At 44.0% G+C, this 27106-nt stretch overlaps 1 protein-coding gene across 1 annotated transcript; it reads left to right on the forward strand.

Annotated features, from left to right (window-relative positions):
• Positions 1–17455: 17455 nt before the first annotated feature.
• Positions 17456–27096, forward strand: Bcl10 (BCL10, immune signaling adaptor). Its single transcript, NM_031328.2, has 3 exons — positions 17456–17637; positions 23474–23762; positions 25901–27096. The coding sequence occupies exons 1-3, from the start codon at positions 17581–17583 to the stop codon at positions 26254–26256; spliced, it is 702 nt and encodes a 233-aa protein (NP_112618.1). The 5' UTR covers positions 17456–17580; the 3' UTR covers positions 26257–27096.
• Positions 27097–27106: the final 10 nt, after the last annotated feature.

A 27106-nucleotide genomic window follows, 5' to 3' on the forward strand; every position in this document is an offset into this window, starting at 1 on the left:
GGCCAGATGTCACAACTTTATATTTAAATGCAAACATACATATCTACATGTGGGGAGAAAGGGGAGGACACCTGACTCACATAGGACTTAAGGTTCCATCTCCTGATCACACAGAATCTGAGAACTCTCCGTCTGTTGCTCTGACAACAGGAAAAACAATGCCCAGTTGAGATACAGAGGTCACTAGCCCTGCTCTAAAGGTCTAGAAAGAGTACAAGCCTGGTTTCCAGTGATGACAAACACACAAACCAGCTCTGTGGGCGTGTGCAGCAGAGCCCAGAGGTGATTTCACTCACGCCAGTGAGCACTAAAATGTCCCCCAGAAAAAAAGCCTGACCCGAAAGTGTCTGCACAGCTGAACAAAATGCATTCATCTAATGAAATATTGGAATCTCCTTTCTTCTTCTTTATACTCTTTCTCTCTCTCCCCTTCTCTTCTACAAAATGGAGTAGTCCTCTGAGATAGTTCCAGTCACCAAGTAAAGGTTAATATATTTCGGAATCCACGAGCCAGACAAATGAACAAAATACCTTAAGACAAGGCTACGGTTAACTCCCCAAACCATTGTTCTGTGCAAACACTGAGTTTCAAATACCAGCAGTAACATTTCAGGTTGGTCTCCTCCATGCAAGCAACTGAAGTCACTTTCTCTAAGATTAAGAGTGACCCTGTTTTGAAAACAGAGGTTCGGGTCTCTTACTACTGGAGTTTTTAACATATCAAACAACATTCTTGGTTCATTCCACCTCAATAAGTTCTTATGCAAAAGATAATTATAAGCCCTGTTACTAATATCTTAAATACTTCCAAAATGAAATAAAGGCCTCTGCCCCTCATGGTGCTTACACTCTAGAATGGACACATTGTTAGTCATAAACTTAGGTAAGTGGTGGCGTGTTCTATAAGATGGAGACCAAATTGCCCTTTGCAGGGCTGACACAAAGGCCTTGAACACTGGAGACAAGAGAACATGAGTGAAAAGCCAGAAGATGGCAACATAAGATTCCATTTAAGTTACACACAGACACACACACACACACACACACACACACACACACACGATCTTGAAAATTCTGCACAATAGAATGGTAAGTGTGAAAGGATCTTCCTTTTATTTTTAAGGTAAGAGAGTTAAAATTATGCCCTCAGAAGATTCTGGAATATTTTTCCCCTCAGTCCTCACCTTCTTCTCTCAACTGTCCCCATGAGGTGAATTCTGCTGCTATGACTGAATGACCCCTCAGCTTTCAGACTCCTATCCGCATGGAGCTTCACCTTGTAGGAGGTTGGAGGATCAAGGCAGGTGAGGGCGTGGCTATTTCATTACACAGATGTATGAAACTTTCAAAGAATAAATTTCAAAGGCTAAAATGTCTACCTAATATAAGAACCCCAAATCAGCACTGTGCTTTCTTAATTCTTTTTTTTTTTTTCCTTTTTTTCGGAGCTGGAAACCGAACCCAGGGCCTTGTGCTTCCTAGGCAAGCGCTCTACCACTGAGCTAAATCCCCAACCCCACTTTCTTAATTCTTAAAATCATTTTTACTGGGGGTGAAGAGATGGTTCGGTGGTTAAGAGCACTTGATGCTCTTCCAGAGGACCCAAGTTTGATCCCTAGCACCTACGTGGCTGCTCATAACCTCCAAGTCCCAGGGGAACTACTGCCCCACTTCTGGCTTATGCAGGCATGGTATACATGTGGGAGACAGCACACATGCAGGCAGAACACATGAAATATAAAAAAAAGGTTAAATTTTTAAATATTAGTTATGTGTGTGTGTGTGTGTGTGTGTGTGTGTGTGTGTGTGTGTGTGCACCCCACACATCCAGTGCTCTCAGTGACCAGATGAAGGTAGCAAACCCTGGAACTGGAATTATAGGTGGTCGGCTACCCACCTGATCTGGGCACTAGGATTTGAACCAGGGTTTTGTATAAAGCAGCAACTGCCCTTAACCACTGAGATATCTCTCCAGTGTCCAGCAATATGCTTTCTAGAGATTCCTTGATAATGCAAACATTAAGAAACACTGGTCCATCTGTTGGGAGATGCTTACTTAGAAAGAACACATACAATCACTTTTCCTTATAAAACAAAATCAAAATGCCAGTAATACTAAGCAAGTCAAGTCGGGTAATGGTGGTGCACACTTTTGGTCCCAGCACTTGGGAGGCAGAGGCAGGCAGATCTCTGTGTTTGGGGCTAGCCTGGTCTATAGAGTGAGTTCTAGGACAGCCAGGGCCACACAGAGAAACCCTGTCTCAAAAAACAAACAAATAAATGAACAAAACTTCCCCTAGGACCTGTAGGTGCTTAAAGCAAACAGCGGATTCTCTGAGGCTGGCAGTGGTTGACAGACTGAAACTAATGTTGACAGAAACCAAGGTTGACTTGGGACTTTTAGAGTTGGTACCCAGCAGTTTAAGTCATGTAAAGTAAGCTCTCTGCAAATACACCCTCACATTCATCAGTCTGACGTGGCCAAAAGCATACAAGGTACCCAACTGCTTGATCAGAAGTGAAGGAAGGATAGACACCAGTGCCTTAGCAACCGTGGGTTTTGCTTCCTCTCTGTGGGCCAGCCAGTGGTGTGAGTGCTGACCAGAAGGAACTGGAACAAACAGAGAGGATAGGACGGAGGAATGGCAGTTGGAGGCAGCACAGTAGAGAGTAAAAACCGCGGGAGAGGGCAACCAAGTTCATCATCAAAATGGGGCGGAGAAACACAAGATCCGAAAGCTGTGTTAATAACGATAGTAAGTCTCAAAAATGAGACAGCAGCAATGGCTGACATCTCCTTGCCTGATTCATGCAAGAAACTAACTTCCAAATGCCTTTTACCTCTATCACCTGAGGACAAGGCTACAATATTTCTTTCTTTTTAAAGGCTACTGTTTCCCAGTGTCCTATGTTTATTCTTCCCTCTAGAGCGTTGTTTGCTGGGTGGATGAGGTACCTGAACACAAAGCAGTTATGTAACTTGCCCGACGGAGCTTGATACAGTAAGTGGTAAAGGAATGAGTCAAGACAGAAGACAGCCAAGCTGGAAACCAGAAAATGAGGTTTGAGTCAGAAACCACAGAGGGAGGCGAGAGATGGGTTGGTACAAGTGTGTTAGAACTAAGACCAGAAGAGCTTCGGGACACTGAATTCTCTCCAGCTCTTCCTGGAGTCTCACAGAAGTGATTAAGGCAGCCAAGAAGCGCCGTGTGAGTACAGGAAAAGCACGTTGCCACAAAAGGACCAAGCATGCCTTTCTTTCTAAGGTGAGCCTTCTAAAACAGCCCTGTATCCCGGCTGCCCAAGAAGCTGAAACGGGAGGATCAATTCCAGTTCAAGGCCAGCTTGGGTTGCAGAGTGAGTTCAAGACCAGCCTAGGTAACTGCTAGAGACATTGTCCCAAAATAGAAGCACATGAAAAGGTCTGGAGGTATGGCTCAGAGGTGTAGTGCTTGCCTATCATGCACAAAGTCCTAAGTTCCATTCCCAGGACCACCCAAAAGAAATAGTTATAGACTCTAAAAGAGAGTCTACTCCTTTTTACTTACTCTGCATTTATTCTATTGATTTACGTTCTTCTACTTACTTGGACTGCATTTACTTATGCATATTTCAGGAGCACTGTTGAGGAATTAGGTGGGGTGCTAGCCTTGCTGAGGCTTCTGTCTACCAGAAGAGTAAACTAGATGTTAGTCAATCGGTGGTTATCTCTTACACCCTTCTCTCACAATGGTACCAGGCTAGGAGAGTTCAAGAGGGGATAAAGAGGAAAATGGCAGCTTTCTACCTGGGAGGTGAAGCCTGTGCTGCTGCACCGGGCTCTCTGGGTGCATGTGGCTCTGACAGGAAGAGCAGAGAGGCTTAGAGTAGAAGCACCATCAAAACCACCAAACCGAGCACCTCACCCTCTGACTTTTGGCTTACTGTCTTTCAGTCCCACCTCTCTCCATTTTACACACACACACACACACACACACACACACACACACGAGAGAGAGAGAGAGAGAGAGAGAGAGAGAGCAAGTTTTCTGAGCTGTGTGTGAATGCCTTACAGAAAGAAAACATTGCTTCTCAACGTACTACCCTGCTACAGAGAACCACAGTTCTTAAACTGCATCTCATTTGCTTTTGCCGATGCTATCACAACTCATCTGAGCCCTGGGTCTGCCATTTAAATTACTTTACACTATCAGCTTTGCATTATCCACAAGTTAGAGAAAATAACCCTACGCTTAGAATTTTCAAAACCTACTTTAATAAAGGTTCTTAAAGGCTTTGACCTCCCTTCTAGCCCACCTCCCACCAGTGACAATGGAAAGGAAAGGTTAATAGGGCAAAGGGGGTGTGGCTCTGTTTAGAAATAGTTCTTTGAGACCCGGTGAGAGAGAGACCCAACCACCTGGTCAGGTGGGCACTCCTGAGGCTGCAGAGCGGAAGAGACCACCAACACTGCTCACCCCTGCCCACATCCCTGGCCCAAGAGGAAACTGTATAAGGCCTCTGGGCTCCCGTGGGGGAGGGCCCAGGAGCGGCAGGACCCCTGCCTGAGACACCGCCGGAACCTGAAAGAAACAGACCGGATAAACAGTTCTCTGCACCCAAATCCCGTGGGAGGGAGAGCTAAACCTTCAGAGAGGCAGACAAGCCTGGGAAACCAGAAGAGACTGCTCCCTGCACACACATCTCGGACACCAGAGGAAAAAGCCAAAGACCATCTGGAACCCTGGTGCACTGAAGCTCCCGGAAGGGGCGGCACAGGTCTTCCTGGTTGCTGCCGCTGCAGAGAGCCCCTGGGCAGCACCCCACGAGCGAACTTGAGCCTCAGGACCACAGGTAAGACCAAATTTTCTGCTGCAAGAAAGCTGCCTGGTGAACTCAAGACACAGGCCCACAGGAACAGCTGAAGACCTGTAGAGAGGAAAAACTACACGCCCGAAAGCAGAACACTCTGTCCCCATAACTGACTGAAAGAGAGGAAAACAGGTCTACAGCACTCCTGACACACAGGCTTATAGGACAGTCTAGCCACTGTCAGAAATAGCAGAACAAAGTAACACTAGAGATAATCTGATGGCGAGAGGCAAGCGCAGGAACACAAGCAACAGAAACCAAGACTACATGGCATCATCGGAGCCCAATTCTCCCACCAAAGCAAACACGGAATATCCAAACACACCAGAAAAGCAAGATCTAGTTTCAAAATCATATTTGATCATGATGCTGGAGGACTTCAAGAAAGACATGAAGAACTCCCTTAGAGAACAAGTAGAAGCCTACAGAGAGGAATCGCAAAAATGCCTGAAAGAATCACAAAAATCCCTGAAAGAATTCCAGGAAAACATAAATAAACAAGTAGAAGCCCATAGAGAGGAGACACAAAAACCCCTGAAAGAATTCCAGGAAAACACAATCAAACAGTTGAAGGAATTAAAAATGGAAATAGAAGCAATCAAGAAAGAACACATGGAAACAACCCTGGATATAGAAAACCAAAAGAAGAGACAAGGAGCTGTAGATACAAGCTTCACCAACAGAATACAAGAGATGGAAGAGAGAATCTCAGGAGCAGAAGATTCCATAGAAATCATTGACTCAACTGTCAAAGATAATGTAAAGCGGAAAAAGCTACTGGTCCAAAACATACAGGAAATCCAGGACTCAATGAGAAGATCAAACCTAAGGATAATAGGTATAGAAGAGAGTGAAGACTCCCAGCTCAAAGGACCAGTAAATATCTTCAACAAAATCATAGAAGAAAACTTCCCTAACCTAAAAAAAGAGATACCCATAGACATACAAGAAGCCTACAGAACTCCAAATAGATTGGACCAGAAAAGAAACACCTCCCGTCACATAATTGTCAAAACACCAAACGCACAAAATAAAGAAAGAATATTAAAAGCAGTAAGGGAAAAAGGTCAAGTAACATATAAAGGGAGACCTATCAGAATCACACCAGACTTCTCGCCAGAAACTATGAAGGCCAGAAGATCCTGGACTGATGTCATACAGACCCTAAGAGAACACAAATGCCAGCCCAGGTTACTGTATCCAGCAAAACTCTCAATTAACATTGATGGAGAAACCAAGATATTCCATGACAAAACCAAATTTACACAATATCTTTCCACAAATCCAGCACTACAAAGGATAATAAATGGTAAAGCCCAACATAAGGAGGCAAGCTATACCCTAGAAGAAGCAAGAAACTAATCGTCTTGGCAACAAAACAAAGAGAATGAAAGCACACAAACATAACCTCACATCCAAATATGAATATAAAGGGAAACAATAATCACTATTCCTTAATATCTCTCAATATCAATGGCCTCAACTCCCCAATAAAAAGACATAGATTAACAAACTGGATACGCAACGAGGACCCTGCATTCTGCTGCCTACAGGAAACACACCTCAGAGACAAAGACAGACACTACCTCAGAGTGAAAGGCTGGAAAACAACTTTCCAAGCAAATGGTCAGAAGAAGCAAGCTGGAGTAGCCATTCTAATACCAAATAAAATCAATTTCCAACTAAAAGTCATCAAAAAAGATAAGGAAGGACACTTCATATTCATCAAAGGAAAAATCCACCAAGATGAACTCTCAATCCTAAATATCTATGCCCCAAATACAAGGGCACCTACATACGTAAAAGAAACCTTACTAAAGCTCAAAACACACATTGCACCTCACACAATAATAGTGGGAGATTTCAACACCCCACTCTCATCAATGGACAGATCATGGAAACAGAAATTAAACAGTGATGTCGACAGACTAAGAGAAGTCATGAGCCAAATGGACTTAACGGATATTTATAGAACATTCTATCCTAAAGCAAAAGGATATACCTTCTTCTCAGCTCCTCATGGTACTTTCTCCAAAATTGACCATATAATTGGTCAAAAAACGGGCCTCAACAGGTACAGAAAGATAGAAATAATCCCATGCGTGCTATCGGACCACCACGGCCTAAAACTGGTCTTCAATAACAATAAGGGAAGAATGCCCACATATACGTGGAAATTGAACAATGCTCTACTCAATGATAACCTGGTCAAGGAAGAAATAAAGAAAGAAATTAAAAACTTTTTAGAATTTAATGAAAATGAAGATACAACATACTCAAACTTATGGGACACAATGAAAGCTGTGCTAAGAGGAAAACTCATAGCGCTGAGTGCCTGCAGAAAGAAACAGGAAAGAGCATATGTCAGCAGCTTGACAGCACACCTAAAAGCTCTAGAACAAAAAGAAGCAAATACACCCAGGAGGAGTAGAAGGCAGGAAATAATCAAATTCAGAGCTGAAATCAACCAAGTAGAAACAAAAAGGACCATAGAAAGAATCAACAGAACCAAAAGTTGGTTCTTTGAGAAAATCAACAAGATAGATAAACCCTTAGCCAGACTAACGAGAGGACACAGAGAGTGCGTCCAAATTAACAAAATCAGAAATGAAAAGGGAGACATAACTACAGATTCAGAGGAAATTCAAAAAATCATCAGATCTTACTATAAAAACCTATATTCAACAAAATTTGAAAATCTTCAGGAAATGGACAATTTCCTAGACAGATACCAGGTATCGAAGTTAAATCAGGAACAGATAAACCAGTTAAACAACCCCATAACTCCTAAGGAAATAGAAGCAGTCATTAAAGGTCTCCCAACCAAAAATAGCCCAGGTCCAGACGGGTTTAGTGCAGAATTCTATCAAACCTTCATAGAAGACCTCATACCAATATTATCCAAACTATTCCACAAAATTGAAACAGATGGAGCCCTACCGAATTCCTTCTACGAAGCCACAATTACTCTTATACCTAAACCACACAAAGACACAACAAAGAAAGAGAACTTCAGACCAATTTCCCTTATGAATATCGACGCAAAAATACTCAATAAAATTCTGGCAAACCGAATTCAAGAGCACATCAAAACAATCATCCACCATGATCAAGTAGGCTTCATCCCAGGCATGCAGGGATGGTTTAATATACGGAAAACCATCAACGTGATCCATTATATAAACAAACTGAAAGAACAGAACCACATGATCATTTCATTAGATGCTGAGAAAGCATTTGACAAAATTCAACACCCCTTCATGATAAAAGTCCTGGAAAGAATAGGAATTCAAGGCCCATACCTAAACATAGTAAAAGCCATATACAGCAAACCAGTTGCTAACATTAAACTAAATGGAGAGAAACTTGAAGCAATCCCACTAAAATCAGGGACTAGACAAGGCTGCCCACTCTCTCCCTACTTATTCAATATAGTTCTTGAAGTTCTAGCCAGAGCAATCAGACAACAAAAGGAGATCAAGGGGATACAGATCGGAAAAGAAGAGGTCAAAATATCACTATTTGCAGATGACATGATAGTATATTTAAGTGATCCCAAAAGTTCCACCAGAGAACTACTAAAGCTGATAAACAACTTCAGCAAAGTGGCTGGGTATAAAATTAACTCAAATAAATCAGTTGCCTTCCTCTATACAAAAGAGAAACAAGCCGAGAAAGAAATTAGGGAAACGACACCCTTCATAATAGACCCAAATAATATAAAGTACCTCGGTGTGACTTTAACCAAGCAAGTAAAAGATCTGTACAATAAGAACTTCAAGACACTGAGGAAAGAAATTGAAGAAGACCTCAGAAGATGGAAAGATCTCCCATGCTCATGGATTGGCAGGATTAATATAGTAAAAATGGCCATTTTACCAAAAGCAATCTACAGATTCAATGCAATCCCCATCAAAATACCAATCCAATTCTTCAAAGAGTTAGACAGAACAATTTGCAAATTCATCTGGAATAACAAAAAACCCAGGATAGCTAAAGCTATCCTCAACAATAAAAGGACTTCAGGGGGAATCACTATCCCTGAACTCAAGCAGTATTACAGAGCAATAGTGATAAAAACTGCATGGTATTGGTACAGAGACAGACAGATAGACCAATGGAATAGAATTGAAGACCCAGAAATGAACCCACACACCTATGGTCACTTGATTTTTGACAAAGGAGCCAAAACCATCCAATGGAAAAAAGATAGCATTTTCAGCAAATGGTGCTGGTTCAACTGGAGGGCAACATGTAGAAGAATGCAGATCGATTCATGCTTATCACCCTGTACAAAGCTTAAGTCCAAGTGGATCAAGGACCTCCACATCAAACCAGACACACTCAAACTAATAGAAGAAAAACTAGGGAAGCATCTGGAACACATAGGCACTGGAAAAAATTTCCTGAACAAAACACCAATGGCTTATGCTCTAAGATCAAGAATCGACAAATGGGATCTCATAAAACTGCAAAGCTTCTGTAAGGCAAAGGACACTGTGGTTAGGACAAAACGGCAACCAACAGATTGGGAAAAGATCTTTACCAATCCTACAACAGATAGAGGCCTTATATCCAAAATATACAAAGAACTCAAGAAGTTAGACCGCAGGGAAACAAATAACCCTATTAAAAAATGGGGTTCAGAGCTAAACAAAGAATTCACAGCTGAGGAAAGCCGAATGGCTGAGAAACACCTAAAGAAATGTTCAACATCTTTAGTCATAAGGGAAATGCAAATCAAAACAACCCTGAGATTTCACCTCACACCAGTGCGATTGGCTAAGATCAAAAACTCAGGTGACAGCAGATGCTGGCGAGGATGTGGAGAAAGAGGAACACTCCTCCATTGTTGGTGGGATTGCAGACTGGTAAAACCATTCTGGAAATCAGTCTGGAGGTTCCTCAGAAAATTGGACATTGAACTGCCTGAGGATCCAGCTATACCTCTCTTGGGCATATACCCAAAAGATGCCTCAACATATAAAAGAGACACGTGCTCCACTATGTTCATCGCAGCCTTATTTATAATAGCCAGAAAATGGAAAGAACCCAGATGCCCTTCAACAGAGGAATGGATACAGAAAATGTGGTACATCTACACAATGGAATATTACTCAGCTATCAAAAACAACGAGTTTATGAAATTCGTAGGCAAATGGTTGGAACTGGAAAATATCATCCTGAGTGAGCTAACCCAATCACAGAAAGACATACATGGTATGCACTCATTGATAAGTGGCTATTAGCCCAAATGCTTGAATTACCCTAGATCCCTAGAACAAACGAAACTCAAGACGGATGATCAAAATGTGAATGCTTCACTCCTTATTTAAATGAGGAAAAAGAATACCCTTGGCAGGGAAGGGAGAGGCAAAGATTAAAACAGAGACTGAAGGAACACCCATTCAGAGCCTGCCCCACATGTGGCCCATACATATACAGCCACCCAATTAGACAAGATGGATGAAGCAAAGAAGTGCAGACCGACAGGAGCCGGATGTAGATCTCTCCTGAGAGACACAGCCAGAATACAGCAAACACAGAGGCGAATGCCAGCAGCAAACCACTGAACTGAGAATAGGTCCCCTATTGAAGGAATCAGAGAAAGAACTGGAAGAGCTTGAAGAGACCCCGAAAGTACAACAATGCCAAGCAACCAGAGCTTCCAGGGACTAAGCCACTACCTAAAGACTATACATGGACTGACCCTGGACTCTGACCCCATAGGTAGCAATGAATATCCTAGTAAGAGCACCAGTGGAAGGGGAAGCCCTGGGTCCTGCTAAGACTGAACCCCCAGTGAACTAGTCTATGGGGGGAGGGCGGCAATGGGGGGAGGGTTGGGAGGGGAACACCCATAAGGAAGGGGAGGGGGGAGGGGGATGTTTGCCCGGAAACCGGGAAAGGGAATAACACTCGAAATGTATATAAGAAATACTCAAGTTAATAAAAAAAAAAAAAAAAGAAATAGTTCTTTGGGGTTGATTCCAATCACTGTCAGGATATCGGTGGTTCAGTTCACATGAGTCATCGGTGGTGGCTCAATCCACTGGCAAACACCATTCGAGAATCAGCAAAGGCAGTTCAATCCAGAAGGAACCAGGAGGCTCTGCCAATAGGACTGAGTCCACAGAAGCTGCAAGAAGCCATCCGCAGAATATCATGAGAGCTCTTTGGTGTTTTTTTTTTCCACAAAGTCGCAACAACAATGATCAGCAAAGAAGGCAAGTGTATCAATGCCCCAGCACTGTCGTCAAAAACCAGCGTCAGCGAAGCCCAACAAAGACTAGCAAAGAGTTGCAAGGTGAACCAAAGCCACACTGCCTCCCAGGCTTTGTTGGGTTATATTTATATCCTTTCCAAACATCATGTACTCTGTCAAGCATCAGCTCTGACAAAACTGCTCATGTCCTTCTTCTAGGCAGCTTACAGAGAGACACCACATGTCTGTTCTCAACAAAACATCCTCTCATAAGACAGTTTCCAGGAAGCCATCACATGACACCGATGAGTCTCCAAAGAATCCAGAAATTTCCACTTAGATACCCTCTTGCATAAGTAGTTCCAAGCAATGGTGTGTAAGTCTCTAGGTGTTATAGCTCAAAGGTAGGTAGGAAGGCGGGAAAGAAAGCTTCTACGGACCCAGTACCAGAACCTACAGAGTTCTGCTGATCAAGGTACAAGTCTGCCATTGTCTGGATAGCCTTCTGAACTTGGTGCAAAATGGTGGACTTCCTTTGTCAACAGGGCTTCTCCTTCTCTGACCTTGTCCAGGGAGCTCAAAACACCCACACACCTCTACCTGCAGAATGCCACACAGCCTTGGTTAGATCACAGGTTCAGCTTTCTTTCTCCCAATCACCGAGCACCTGGGATTCCTGCAGTGTCTCCCCATGCTAGGGAGCCATCTCAGTGCTTTCAGCCAATGATCTTTGCCCTCCATGGATATTCCCACCCACTTCCCCAAAACTATATAACACTTGATTCATCCCAAGTAAAGTTGATCTGTCCCCCTGAAGCTGATCCCGAAATGTGTCGTCATTTCCGTTCATACTCACACATCGTCCAAATCCCTGTTTGTCAACTCTGTTCCCTTCATCCTCATGGGTCGTGGCCAACCGACCCGGGGAGAAGGTAGACAAACCCACATTCCAGGATATTGTCCACCATGGTGGGGAAATCATGGCCCCAGGACCTTAAAGCATGCACAATTAGACACCAGAGGCTGTGACTGTCAGTGTTCAGTTCCCTTTGTCCTTTTTGTTTAATCCAGAACTTCATCCCAAGGAATGATGCTTCCAACATTTAGGGCAGATTGCCCTATCTCAATTAACCTAATCAAAGTAATCTGTCACAGTCATGCCCAGAGGTTTACGATTCTAGATCCTGTCAGCGTGGCAATCAGTATTAATCACACAGAATTTGTCTCAAAGGAGAAAGTGGGACCAGAAAGATGGCTCAGAGGGTAAAGGCACTTGCCACCAAGCCTGACCTGAGTCTCATCTCCAGACCCCACACGGTTGATGAACAGAACCAATTTCCACAGCGTATCCTCCAACTTCTACACAGGATCTGTGTCACATGTACACACCACACACACATGCTGAAACAAAGGAGAAATTATACCTAAGGTTGCCCTCTGCCACTCCCCCACATGCATGGGCACATACATGCAACATGAAGCCATAGGCATAGAAGAATGCACAGAGAAGCACACATACACATAAAAAAGAAAAGAGTTTGAACATTCTTGTTTCTAGAATTCATCTCCAAGCCATTGGTGTAAATGTCGACTCAAGCAGAGCTGAGAACACAATGGATGCCTGTGTCTTAGAACGAGCCAGAAATCAGCTTCAAACCCGCTGTCCTCTTCTCCACAGATACCCCAGGCTTATGCCGGACTCTGCAAATGTCTCCCAAAAGAATAGATCCCTAGTTTCAGAAGTCTGTTGGTGTCACTGTCCCAGTTCAACATAGAACCTACTGAGAAGTTTTGAAACTGCCACTGCCACTTAGAAAGTTAAATATGGTTAGCCCATGACCCAGAAATCCCACTCTTAAGCCTATACCCAAAAGAAATAGAGCAAATGCTCATACAACTTTATGAGTGAAGTACTGATTCCTGTCCCAACCTAAGCTGTGACATCCTCTTCATGATTCGAATGCTTTGTGTGACCAGGTCCGTCGATGACCTTCCTAAGCCCTGAGGCCATTTCTGGCCCCTTCTACCTCAAAAGTGCGCAGGATGACCCAGTCAGAGTACCGTTGAAAATCCATTCAGGACCGCAGGGCTCCTTCCCCAGCCAGTCCTGAGTTGTTCATTTTCTTGTCTAAGTTGGATGGCCACATTGTAGGTTGATGTCTATATGCAGGTGAGGGCTGGCACCGGTCAAGGCCCATGACTGGACAGCATAAAAGTAAGGCAGAGACAAAGTTTTTGTAAGGTAGGAGAGAAGAGGAAAAAAGAGAGAAGAACCAAGACGGAGGGAGAGAAGGACGACCCAGATCCGGGTGGTCTTAAATGGCCATAGGTAGTTATGAATATTTCATAAGGTATGGTTTTCTATAGGTCAATTTATCTTATCTGGGTGGGTGGTTTATATCTTTATCAATTGGGTGGATGTATTGTAAATTGAGAATTTAACATATAAATCTGATTGCTAAATTACAGCATGTCGAGTCTTGATTGTAAGGGGTTGCTGGGAGTTTGTACTATAACTACCAGGGGACAGTTGCTGGGAGTGTGGGCAGCGTCCGAGAGAGGGAGCTGTGATGGATCAGGCGCTGCTGGGATCTCTAGAGTCATAACTTTACCGGTTTGCAGGGAATGTGAACAGAGTATCCTGATTTTACCGGGTAGCTGGGACCAGAGAGTTCCTGGCCGGCAGAGAGACAACAGGGAGAGGGCAGCTAGCAATGGGGGTGGAGAGACCGCCAGGGATAGAGGACAGCTAGAGGTAACATGGAGTGGTGCCACGCTAGAGTCCTAGAACCAGCTGCCGCTGAGATGAAGGTACCCTACAGATGCCCTGCAGTCCTACAGTGCCAGCAGTAATGTGGAATAAAAGTTCCATTTTTTAATATTTACTGCAACAACACATGATAACTTTTCTGGATATGTTCTTCCTAGTTTCTACCTAGACAACAGACCTGAATACATTAAACATGTCTGCCTTGCTCCAGGGTCTGCCCAAGTATCCTCTCTTAATAATTGTGTCCCGACAGTCAGCTACTGCTAGTGATTAAGAACAGTAGTAGCCTTGTTATCAGACATGAGTAGGAACCTGATTCTGCTACCTGCTAGGAGGGATGGCCTTAGGCAAATCATGTTTTCTATGCCTCGATTGTTTTCACCTATCAAGTGAAGATAATAAGCCTACCTAGGGGCACAGTTATCGGAATGAAATTATGGAAGTTCAGCCATTTTCACCATTTGGCATTCTCCTGAGCCTCCTTCCTAAGCAAGGCTTCAGAACAGGACTAGAGAGATGGCTCACAGATTAAGAGCACTGACTGCTCTTCCAGAGGTCCTGAGTTCAAATCCCAGCAACCACATGGTGGCTCACAACTACCTGTAATGGGATCGGAGGCCCTCTTCTGGTGTGTCTGAAGACAGCCACAGTCATATACATGAACAGTCATATACTCATATACGTGAAATAAATAATTCTTTTAAAAAAGAAAACAAAAGAAGTCGGACAGCATCTCCCCAAAATTCACAACCACTGGAACCTCAGAACGTGATCTGCTTTGAAAACACATTCATGCGCTGTGTCCCTTATCAATGAGGAAACATCCCGAGAAACTTGCTAGGCGATGCCATCACTATCCCAGCATCAGAGGCTATGATCTCACTGCCGTGCGCTTGCATCGGGTATCTCATGTTCCAGAGTAGGTTGTCCGTATACTTGTTAAGATGGAAATTCAGGTCCATGTTAGCGGTTAGGAAGAGGCACTTATTGCAAAGAATGGACGGGTTTGTTTGCTTGAAGCCGAGCCTTCAGAGTCTGACCCTGTGATTTAGCAGGAAAGGGGAAATGAGTTTGCTAATGGAGGGATGGGACTGCATTAGAAAGGCAGGGTTTTAGAATCGCAGGCCATGGTCATGCACAAGACTGAAGAAGGAGGATGGCTCGAATCCAGCTCAACACTTGAACAATACAGACCTTATTCCGAAGGAAAATTGCTTGACCCTTTTTGTGATGATGCTGAGTGCTTACCACGATGCCCTATGCCTGGGTGGCTGGAGACTAAAACGTCCAGCTGTTTCTCTGACTTCCACCCTTGCTTCTGCACTCTACTCTCTTCTTATATTTTTGGATGTGAGCCTAGCCTTTAATGGCTGAGCCATCTCTCCAGCCCTGCTCTCTTCTTGATGGCTACAAAACCAAGTCCACTGCCCCGGCCCCTCTCATTCAGACGCTTTCCCCTCTCTCACTGCTCCCCCCTCGGCCTGGTCTCTACCCCCTGGGGTCTAGATTAAAGAGGTAGCAGGCTAGCTTGCAGAACAGTGAAAGCCAGCCTCAAAGCATAGATTGCATCTGTCCCTCTGCTCCTCTGAAACCTCGGGTGGCTTTCCTTCTGACTCAGAGTAAACCTGTATGACTCAGAGCGAAGTCAGATTAAACTCTGCCCGTAGCACACAGAGTTCACCTCCCCCGTTGTCACCCAGCCTCTTTATTGCAGGGCTCTCAACCCAGAGCTATTTCTCACTATGTCCTCGGGCTCCTCCCTCACTTCCTGCAGGTGGGAAATGTATCCTTTGTCTCAACGGGGTCTCCATCTCCACCCTTCCGATTTCCCTGCTTTACTTTTCCTCTTAGCATTTACGAGATTCTAGCATATTAAGTACCTTACACACAGAACTTTGCAAATGTCCACCTTTTCCACCCCAAACAAACACATGCTGTAATATAAATTTCATGAGGAAACATGTTATTTTTGTTCTTCTGCTTGTTGGAGACAGGGTCCTACTATGTAGCACAGGTTGGCTCAGTAACTTACTAAATAGCCCAGAATAACCTTGAATTTAGACAATCCTACCTCAGCCTCCTAGGGGCTTACAACTATGTCCAATGTTTTTATTTTGAGACAGGATATTGCTCTCTACAGGGTTCAAACACAAAACCCATAAATCCAAGATGTGAAAAAAAATTGCAAAAAAGAAAAAAAAAACCCTCCTAATGTTTCAAGTAAGTTTACAATGTAGTCCTGCTTATAGCTGGGCCAGATGCAGGCAGCTGGTTGAACAATACATCTAGCTAGTTTGTGCCGCCACACCCTAGCTCGAGGAAAACGGTGTTTGGTTTGTCTTATTCATCAAAACCTAGAAGAAGATCTGGGTGTAGTTCAGTACTTGAACAGACACTTGCTACAGGAAAGAGCAAATGATTAAGCAAATTGGGTTATAGCAAGATGCAGGATGACTAAGGGCACAGAAAAACTCTAGTAAACTAGACATCAGTGTGAAAAAACACCTGGTATAATGTGAATACCAGGATTCCAGGGCTCTGAGCAGAGCTATGGAGATGTGGCTCTATGCCTCTTGTGGTTCTTTGATTTTAGATAGATTCCTGTTACCTTTGGTCGTCTTGTCATTTCAATCTGTGCTTGTAGATTTACCGCATTGGTCACATAATCGTTTTCTGCCCAGGACTCTATGTGGAGCTCCTTATCCACTATGTGCCGCACAAGCTACGAGTTAAAATACCATTCTGAAAATAGCCATTTGGCCTCCAAAAAGATAACTTCCCCATCACGACATACCTAGCACTTACAGTGATAAAGGCTAACAGTAAACGAGAGTGCAACTGTGCACCGAGTAGCTTCAGAGCCTTAAATATGCTCCTAGAGACCCTAGAAGCTTTTTAAATGTATCTTTATTGCATAGATTAATACGGAGAAATGTTCCTAACGAATAGAGACTTAAAAGTACCTGAACACTACCTCTGCTGCTAAATTGATGGGATTGCAGTTAATTATTAAATCTTAAACACCTTTTTCGTTTTTTTATTGTGTTTTGTTATTTTGTTTTCTGCACTCAATATCTTCTTGTTTCTGTCTCCCAAGTTCTAGGTGGCAAATGGCAGTAGGCCCCGGACCAGGCTTTCAAACATTTCAATACTGGTTATATTATGTTATATATTATACATTTGTGTATGATCAAGCAATTGTAAAACCTGGCCCAGCACAACAGGAAATTGTTCCGCAACAGAGGGAGAAGCAAACCAAAATGCCCTGGCCTACTCAGCCCACACTCTACCCAAAAGAGGAGTCTGCGAGGGCGGGGAGATCCCGCTACACTGAGCGGCCAACGCCCCGCCCACGGAAACGAATCCTTCTCTTGGGGCCAATCCGCAATCCTAGTAAATAACAAGCGGGCGTAGTTAGAGGCAAGGCTGCTGTGGGCGGAGCCACTTCGGAAGAAGGGACGAAACCTAGGGCTAGTAATGATTGGCTGGCACGGAAGTGGGCGGGGCCTGCAGGTAGACCCGCCTCGCCGAAGGGTGGTGCCTAAGTTAGGATGGACTCTGAGTGCGGCGCCGCAGGCCCCGGAGGCGGAGCCGGAAGTGGGGCGTTGAGGTCTCCTCCTCCGCGTTCCGTGAACCGGCGGTTCCCCCGCTTCTGTTCCTAGTCCTCCCAAGTCACAGCCCGATTCCCGGAGGCCCGAGCCCTTAGCCAGGGCGGGGTGGCGCGGGCCGAAAGGACGCCATCCCGGCCTCGGCCATGGAGGCTCCCGCGCCGTCTCTCACGGAGGAGGACTTAACTGAAGTGAAGAAGGACGTGAGTAGCTCCGCCGGGCTGGACGCAGCGGGGCGGGCGGGGGCGGAGGAAAGCGGAAACCCAGAGCCGAGCGACGGGGAACCTCAGGTCGGAAGAGCGCCAGGTCCCGGCACAGCACGACCCGCCTGCTTCCCCGGAGCTGGCTTCAAATGATCCACCAGAGACCTGGGAGTCCACGGTTAAACCTGTCAACGCCGGCTTGGGTTTATCTTTGCTATCGGCTTCTCGCTGGTGGCTTTCCATCCTGTTGATCCCCGACTCCATCCCATCCCCGAGGGAGCTGCTAGGCTAGGGAGCGGTCCGAATCTGTCCACAGCGGGCTCTGGACCAGGTATGCCCCAGGCATAGAGCAGATAGGTGAAACTCTATACGGGGGGCTGCGGAAAGCTCGCCCTTTGAAAGGACGCCCTGGAATTCCCCTAGTAATCAGACGCCCACATATTTAAATGAAGGGGATGTGCTTACTTCTCGCTGAGACTTGACTCTCTCAGGTAAACGTTGAAAATAGTCATAGCTAAATTGGACTCTCCTGCTTAGACCACGTAGAACTTCGCATACACATTAATATTTGAGAATATGGCTTTAAACACAACGTGCTTCGTTTTTCATTCCCTTTAATTACTTATTTTGCCAGGAAAAAAAATCAAATGAGTACCATTTACATGATATATATGGATTCACTTTAAAAACAGTAATTTGTTCGTACCTAGCACCGCAGTGCTGGTGAAAAGTCGTCTTTTCGAACTTGACTGCAAGTTGTTGCAGATGTCCGCGTGCTTCTGATCTCTTTTTCTACTATACCTTACCCCTTGTAAAGGTTTATTGCACTGTACCCAACCCATAATTACAGCTGGACTAGCTCAGTACCAGAAGGAAAAGGTCCAACTGGCATTACTGCCATCGTTTCCGTGTTCAGGGGAATTGGTAGGGCACTTACTGTATGGGAAACTTTACATTTCTACTTGAGACTAGGTCTTTGATAACCACTCCGGCCTTAAGATGCCAGTAAAACCGTAACCTTAAAATATGGTAGCTGCGGTCTCCGTTGTCGGACACAGTTTTGAATTTTCTCACAATCATTAAGGGAGAGAATTGCTTTTCATTTTGTAGCTGGCAAAACAAGCCAAGACCTGAGTATAGATAGAAGAGTGCTGCAGACCTTTGTTTCTGCCCATCGACGTCTATCCATTCTGACAGTTTCAGGTCAGACCTGTATCAGCTGTCCATAACCTTAGAGAAACTTTAGATACACCTTAGGATGTCTATAAAAACAGTTTTCTTAGGTAGTTACCCAGTTATTTTTTAAACTGCTTATAACAAGCTTAAAAATTTATCCGCAGTTCTTGAACTTCCTTTTTTCTCAACTCCAGGCCTTTATTTCTACCAGAACCAAGCTATAACATCATACATTTGGTTGTTGTTTTTCTGTGTAACTCTGGCTGTCCTGGAACTCATTCTGTAGACGAAGCTGGCCTCAACTTGGAGATCTTCCTTCCTCTGCCTCCCAAGTGTTGGGATTAAAGGCATAGCCACCACTGCTTGCCATGTTCTTTTATTTTCAGAACTGGAACTTTTCGTTATCCTTCCCCCAAAACTGCTTGGTGTTCCTTCTGTGTTATCTGCTTGGATAAATGGTGGGAAGTTGTTTCCATGGGGCTCTGTCTGACTCAGGGTTTGCTTTCTTTGGCTTCTGTTGCCTGTGGGTCAGCCATAGTCCAAAAATACTTAATGGGAATTTGCTACATTTATAGTGTTACAGATTGAGCACCATGATAAAATCCTGGCCAGGGGCATGAGTTGCACCTTTTCCCCAGTACTGTGTGTCACCTGCCTGTTAGTCTCTTCATAGCTAGCTGTGTGGGTTATTACATTGGTTTTGATGGAGGAGAGCTTGGGATGGGGTTGGTACTGTGAAGTTTTGCACATCCATTGAGAATCTTGGTCCATGTCCTCCCATGCTAGCTGGGAGCGAGTCTTCAGTGCTCCTCCCCTTCTTCATGTTTATTTAACATGCCCCTATTTTGGTTGAATTTGTTCCATTTTAACAAATAGAGATAACTTTATATTCTGAGTTGATAATGTAACAGTTAAACTAAGAACTAAGGGACTAGAGAGATGGCTTAGCAGTTAAGAGCACTGACTGCTCTTCCAGAGGTTCTGAGTTCGATGCTCACAACCATCTGTAATGGGATCCAATGCCCTCTTCTGGTGTGTCTGAAGACAGCCACAGTGTGCTCACATAAATAAATAAATCTCTAAAAAAAAAAAAAGCTCAATTTCTTGAATGAAGGAAAATAGCCATAAAATAATAACTTTAAAATAGTATATTAAAATTTTCATTCATCTAAAGCACTGTACTTTGAAATGCAGAGTATACAGCAGTAAACAGAACGTCCGTGCTGTTTACCTGCTTCAAACATACAGGTGGTGAAAGCTGAAAAGGATGTCTGTCATTTACACAAGCACATTTGTAAGTTCACTCGGAGCTACGAAGACAAGCACCAGGGCAGTCATTGTACATGCAATTCGATCCTCAGGTGTGCTTGATTGATTCTTAAAGGTTCTAATAGAGAACCTGGGAGAAGAGCATTTGATACAGAGAATTTGACAAGGACCTAAGTGAGGACCTCTGTACGGTCAGAATATTGCAGATGGTAACAAGGTGAAATTAGGAGGGTGGGCTCAGTAAACACTTGAAGAACTTAACTTTCTTCTCTTAGTAGAGTCATGCTAATGAATTAGTGGAGTTTTGTTTGTTCGACTTTTAAAGATCCTTCTGTTTTTTTCTGTAGACCAGGGAAATGAGGGAAAGTTGAAAAGGCCATGAAAGGATTTGAATATACTGAGAGGGGGTGATGGTAGGATCAAGGTGAAGGCCATACACGTGGATGAAACACAAGTTCAGGGTACATGTTAAGAACACAGAAAGGATGGGACTTGGAGGAAGAGTAAGAATGAAGATCAGAAGGCTGGAGAGGTGGCTCAGCGGTTAGAGCACTGCCTGCTCTTCCAGAGGTCCTGAGTTCAATCCCCAGCAACCACATGGTGGCTCACAACCATCTGTAAAGGGATCCAATGCCCTCTTCTGGTCTGAGGACAGCTACAGTGTACTTGTATGCATAAAATAAATATTTTAAAAAAAAACAACAAAAAACAAAAAAAGATCGAAGATCAGAAGAGAGCTCTGAACTAGAGATACAAGTGTTCTATTGAAGATAAGGTGTTTGGGAAGTTTTCAGGTTCTCTCCAGCTGCAGTCCCCGTCACTTGGGAGGAGACAGAAGGACCCCAACTTTGGAGCCAGCTGGGTTATATAGCAAGACCCCAGAGGGGATGAGAGGTGCAGAAAGAAGTTTCTTAGGATAAAAATCAGGACAGTGTCATATCTGTTCACAAGGAAAGTGTTTCTGGAGGAAGGAGTGATGAGCTGTGTACCTTCTCTGAGAAGCCAAAACGATGAAGGTAGGAAGGACCCTTCAATAGAGGGAGTCATTTGTGACTTGGGGGAAAGCATTGGGACACAGTGGAATGATGAGTTGGGAAATGAGATGACCGACGCAGGAATCTGGTGCCACAGCACGGGCGTGTCTACCTTATCCTGGATGTTAAATAAGGCTTTCCAGAGATGACCAGGAACCTCAAACTTAGAAGATGGAGAGGAGCTCGGGGAATGAGAAGAGGAAAGTCAGACACATAGGAACATGAAGGGCTAGTCCTCAATTGTACATGGAGCAGAAGTCCTAGGGTAGGCACTGCTGAACTGAGCTGCACAGGTAGCCAGAGCCATGCCAAGAGTCTTGCCTGCCACAGTCCAGTGGTCACTGGTCACTGAACCTCTACTGTGTACACGCTATCCCAATTAGTCTTCCTGGATGGGCTTAATTCTTTATCCTTATTTTGTCAAGGAAGATCCTGAAGGTGGTTAGGTAATTTGTACCAATTCTCACAGTATGTTAGAGATTCGGGATCAGCAGTTCATCTCATTGCAGAGCCATGCTCTTAGTCATGGCTTAGATTTTTCTTAATATGTATATTTTGACTGCATGAATATGTATATACCATGTGTATCCCTGGTATCCGCAGAGGTCAGAAGATGGTGTCAGATCCTCTGGAACTGGAGTTGTGGAATATTGTGACGCACCATGTGGGTACTTGGAAGCAAACTCATATTGTCTGCAAGAACAAGTGCTCATTACCACTGAGCTGTCTCTCTCTAGCCCAGTGCTCTCAACTATTGTGTTCAGGACTCTCCAATAAGTCATGGGAAGAACACATGTTGGTATAATTTATGAAATGGTTCAGATTTCTATTTTCTCTTGAAAATTATAAATTCTAGTACATGTATGAAGGAATTACAAAATGTTATTTTTCTGTTATCAGTCCAGGATTTAAGGACCTGAGCTAGGACAGTGGCAAGAGTGGTGGTGGGGTCGTGGTGATTGGCTTACTATAACTTACATGGTCTTACTATGACTGGCTTATGTGTGCTATTGCCTAGCAAGAGCCCCATGTTTGCAGTGTTAAAATAGACATGTGAAGTTTACTGTGTAGATAAGTAACTGTGTGTGGAAATTCAGTAAACAAAACCTGTCAGACACCTTCACTGCAGCAACTTTGCAGCCATCATTTACTAAGTAGGCTCTACTGAAATCTTCCACTGCCTTTAACTCTTCATTATAATGTGAGTCAAGTTACTTGCTGTCATCATTGCCCCAACAGGATCGTTCACTGTGTACCCTACAATTTCTTCACACTGCATATATTAATTTATTCCTCTGAGCTGTCACATGAGCAAACAGACGCAGGGGTTAATTTACCCAAGTCCCATGTCCAGTAAATAGAGGCACAGCTATGAAATGACTGGCATCAGATTAATCACCATTTATTAAGACAAACATGGACCTGATTTAAACATTACACAGTACATGCCTGAGAATTAATTACATGCTACTTCACTAATATGCATACCTTTTTTTAAAAAAAAGTTTCAATTAAGGCTAATGAAGAGTGAAGTTAAATACATAGAGACTAGGCTGAGCTGGCTTTCCCTACTGTAGGCTCTCCTCTGCTTCCCCTTTTCTTTATTGTTGTTTTAAGAACTCTCCTGTTCTCTATGTTCCTTTGTACTTCCCTTACTTCTCCCTTCCCTCCCAGAGGACTGACTCAGTGAGGAGTTCCCTTCCTTCCTTCTCCTTCCTCAAGGACTCTCCGTGAGTTGTATCGTTTTCCTAACTGACCTTAAAGCAGAGACATAGCCCTTGGAAGGACTTGGGTTTGTGTGTTTCAGATGGTTTCACACCGAGGTGATGTACTAATTAATAATAAATATGAAACAGCTGCAAATTGTGAGACTCCCCACTAAGTTGTCTTGGTCCTAATTGTGAAATTCTTTACTTGATAGTTACTACAGTGAACAGAAATTTGTTTGTAATCTTTACTCCTGAACTAGGTAACCCTCTGCAGACTTCTTGTTCCTACAGGTCCCTCCTCACAACAGCTAGGTGTTAGTTTTCAGATGTGAAGGGGAGGCAGAACAGAGCAATCTGAGGACTGTGGGACCCGCCTGTGCTGCTGGACATCTTTAGCATGCATTTTAAAGGACCTCCCAACTTTAGAACGTTGCCTCCTACCAGTTAAGATTAGTAACTACTGGGGTTGGGGATTTAGCTCAGTGGTAGAGCGCTTGCCTAGGAAGCGCAAGGCCCTGGGTTCGGTCCCCAGCTCCGAAAAAAAGAACCAAAAAAAAAAAAAAAAGATTAGTAACTACTAACCACTCACCTGTGATTTCCCTGCATGTTACAAAGTAACATTGAAGCGTATCTTCTTTTGTCTCTTAGGCTTTAGAGAATTTGCGAGTTTACCTGTGTGAGAAAATCATAGCTGAGAGACATTTTGATCATCTACGAGCAAAAAAAATTCTAAGTAGAGAAGACACAGAAGAAATTTCTTGCCGAACTTCAAGTAGAAAAAGGGCTGGGAAGTTGTTAGACTACTTACAGGAAAACCCCAAGGGACTGGACACCCTTGTGGAATCCATTCGCAGGGAGAAAACACAGAACTTCCTGATTCAGAAGATAACGGATGAGGTGCTAAAGCTTCGGAATATAAAACTGGAGCACCTCAAAGGTAAGCAGAGGGCGGGGAGGAGAGTGCAGGGAGGGGAGAGCGGAGAGCCAGGAGAGCACAGCGCTCTTCACAACTACCACCATTTGGTTTCCAAATTTAAGGCTTAGAATTATAGTCAGTTTACATTCTTACCAGATATATTATCGTGACACAAAAGTGATATAAACTCATTTGACTCTATTTGTATTCTTTTAACACTAGTGTTTATGAAAGTTTATTTCTAAAATATGCCATTAACTTAATCCACTCAAAATAAGCCCAGAAAATACCATTACATTACATTACGTTTTAAGAAGAGGACCCATGTGACCTATGCCTGTATTCCTAGACATGGGAAGCAGGAGGACTGCCACAAGTTCAAGGCCAACGTGGGTTACATTGTGAGTCCCAGGTCTGGGGAGTGAGACCCTATCTGTACCAACAACTGAAGAACAATCCATAGGAGGTGGATGTTACGTTCAGCTGTGCTCTTTATGTGTTTTCTCCCACCAGTTGGCCATAAGCAGTGACTGACACGTGTGTAAGAATCCTGTAGAAAGCACGTGAGTCTAAACCTGGAAGCAGTCAGTTGCTGGGAGACCTGCCTCCCCCAGCCTGCCCCTTCCCCACTCTCCAGGGTACTGAGTTACTTGTCCTCAGGGTGGAACCGTGCCGGCCGCTCTTGCCATCTGAGATAGGTGAACAGTTTAAGGGTCTGCCCGTAAGAAACATATCTGCATATTTCCTCTCCGTGAGCTTTATGTAGAATGTCTACTATAACCCAGAACCTGGAGACTTAAGCAGGAGGATTGTGATTTTTGAGGCAAATTTGTGCTATACTGTAAGACCTTGTCTCAAGTGAGGGAAAGATTGGGGGAAGGGATGCATCTAATATTTAAAAAATTAACAGACAAGATGACATGCAAGTTTACTTTTAGACGTAATTGGTTTTACTTATAATCTTAACCCAGGGGTTCCTGGGCCTGTACATAGCTATGCTGACTGTTCCCTAAGCAGAAGAGATAGTGTTGGTGTTCATCGTTGTCCATTAGACCCTTGGGATGTGATAGAATTGTATGGTAGGAATAAGCACTGTTGTTATGTGTTCGGTGGAGAACCAGAGAATCTCTGTTGGCTTTAGTCCTTCCCGCTCTGCACACAGTCCTGGAATGCTAGCCAGGCTCACCTGCTCAGTGCCTGTTTGTCATCCCTCATGGTGACAGTGTCTCAGATGACTGCTAACTCCCTGAAGTTCTAGCCCTGCTACTGACGAGTCAGTAATTGCCGTTGGTGGGTTTGTGAGATTTGAGGATGTGCCTGGTTCCATTCTGCTTTTGCCAAGCATGTATATTTCTTTTTAATTTTTTTCCCAGAATGCTAACGAACTTCTTAGATAGGAATGGTAGTTGTAACCCTAGCACTCGGGAGGCCGGAAGAAAGAATCAGAGTTCAAGGCATCCTGGGTTGCTTAACAAGTGCAGAGTTAACCTAGGCTAAACCCCTAGGTGAGACTCCTCTCTCAATGTAAAAAATGATCTGTAAAGGTCACTTACTTTACGAAAAATTACAGGGCCTGCATTTCCCCCTGTAAGATTTATTTTTGTGTGTCTGTTTTGTCTGCACTTTTGTGCCTGGTGTCTGCAAAGGCCAGAGGAGAGCAATGGATCCCTGGAACTGGAGTTACATATGTTTGTGAGCCACTGTGTGGATGCTGGGAACTGAACCAGGGTCACTCTGAAAGACCAGCTAGTGCCCTTACCTCTGAGCCACCTTTTGGCCTCCTGAATTTTCCCCTCCATGGTCATTCAGTCATTACAAGTGTACATTGCAAGTGTACGTTGAGTGTGAATACTGTGGTATTCAGTTGACTTTCTTGGGACAAGTGTCCTTAGCTGGCAGTGTAGACAGTAGCGTTCTTACTAAGAAAAGCAAGTGAGATTGGAAGTGGGCTTTGAAGACAGTATTTATAAACTGCTATGGGGGTGACAGGAGCCAGCCTTGACTGCATGCTTGGTTCAAGGCCAGTCTGGGCTGCATGAGACCCTTCCTCAAACAAGTTGTAGTTGTCTTGTAACTAACCCTGAATCCGAGAAGTTATAGGCAGGAGAGGCGTCCATGTCTGATCCCGTCCTCATTTGCGTCTGCGTGTTCTGTTGTAGGCCTGAAGTGCAGTAGCTGTGAGCCCTTCGCAGCTGGAGCCACCAACAACCTTTCTAGGTCCAATTCTGATGAGAGCAACTTCTCCGAGAAACAGAGACCATCCACGGTCATCTACCATCCAGAGGGAGAGTCGAGCACTGCTCCCTTCTTCTCTACCGAGTCATCCCTGAATCTGCCGGTCCTGGAAGTTGGCAGGCTGGAAAACAGCAGCTTCTCTTCAGCCTCGCTTCCTCGGCCTGGGGACCCTGGGGCCCCCCCTTTGCCCCCAGACCTGCGGTTAGAAGAGGGGGGGAGTTGTGGAAACTCAAGTGAGATGTTTCTCCCCTTACGGTCACGGGCTCTTTCACGGCAGTGACAGGTCACTGCGAGTTGTTCTAATAGTGGTGCAAATGGTGTGGTGGATATCATCTTTTTATAAATCACGGGATGCGAGTCTTAAATCACAGGTGCACATAACATTCTCTGTAAATAGGATTGGAAGTGTAATGGAGCACACTCTAGGGGCAGCTTGGTGTAAATCATGGTGGTCGTGTACTTTTCAGCATTGTCCTTTTTTATTATTTTAAGTGTTTTGGTATTTTGAACTTTTTTATAAGACTAATTTTATCAAAATATTTCTCAATTTGAGAAAACAACTTGTGGACCGAAAACCCTACAAGTTTTCCGCCTGGTTGTGTTTCCTGGTGATCTGACAGTACATTTTAGCAGTAAGCTGTTCTGACTTTCAGGAAAGCCAGACATGGGGAGAGCTGCTGACACACCCTCAGGAGAATGTCCCACTCCGTGCTTCTGAGAAGCCGTCAGGTTCTGAGGAAACACCTGATGGCGTTGAGCCTTGTGATCTCAGTTGGCCAGAATTTGTTGTATACCTTGCCAGTATGATTGTCTTTGCCTTTTACAGACCTTGTGTCCTCAGTCTTGGCCTGAAGAATGTTATCCCGGCAGGGCGCTCCTTGTAATTAATTGGTAACACTTGTAATTAGCTAAAGTCCTTGCTCTGAGCCTTTCCTTCTCTGCCGATGAGCACTGCCATGTGGAGTTACTGTATTACAAAGTTGGCTAACTTTACACATTTAAAAAGTGCTGATTATTTTCTTTTAAATTATACCTATTTCTGACATCTAACTCCTATATATTTCTATTATTTAAAAATTAAGAAATGAAAAGTTTCTATTAACAATAAAAGTTTTTTTAATGTAATGATG

Source organism: Rattus norvegicus, chromosome 2 (genome assembly GCF_036323735.1).
Source record: "Rattus norvegicus strain BN/NHsdMcwi chromosome 2, GRCr8, whole genome shotgun sequence".
NCBI lineage: Eukaryota > Metazoa > Chordata > Mammalia > Rodentia > Muridae > Rattus > Rattus norvegicus.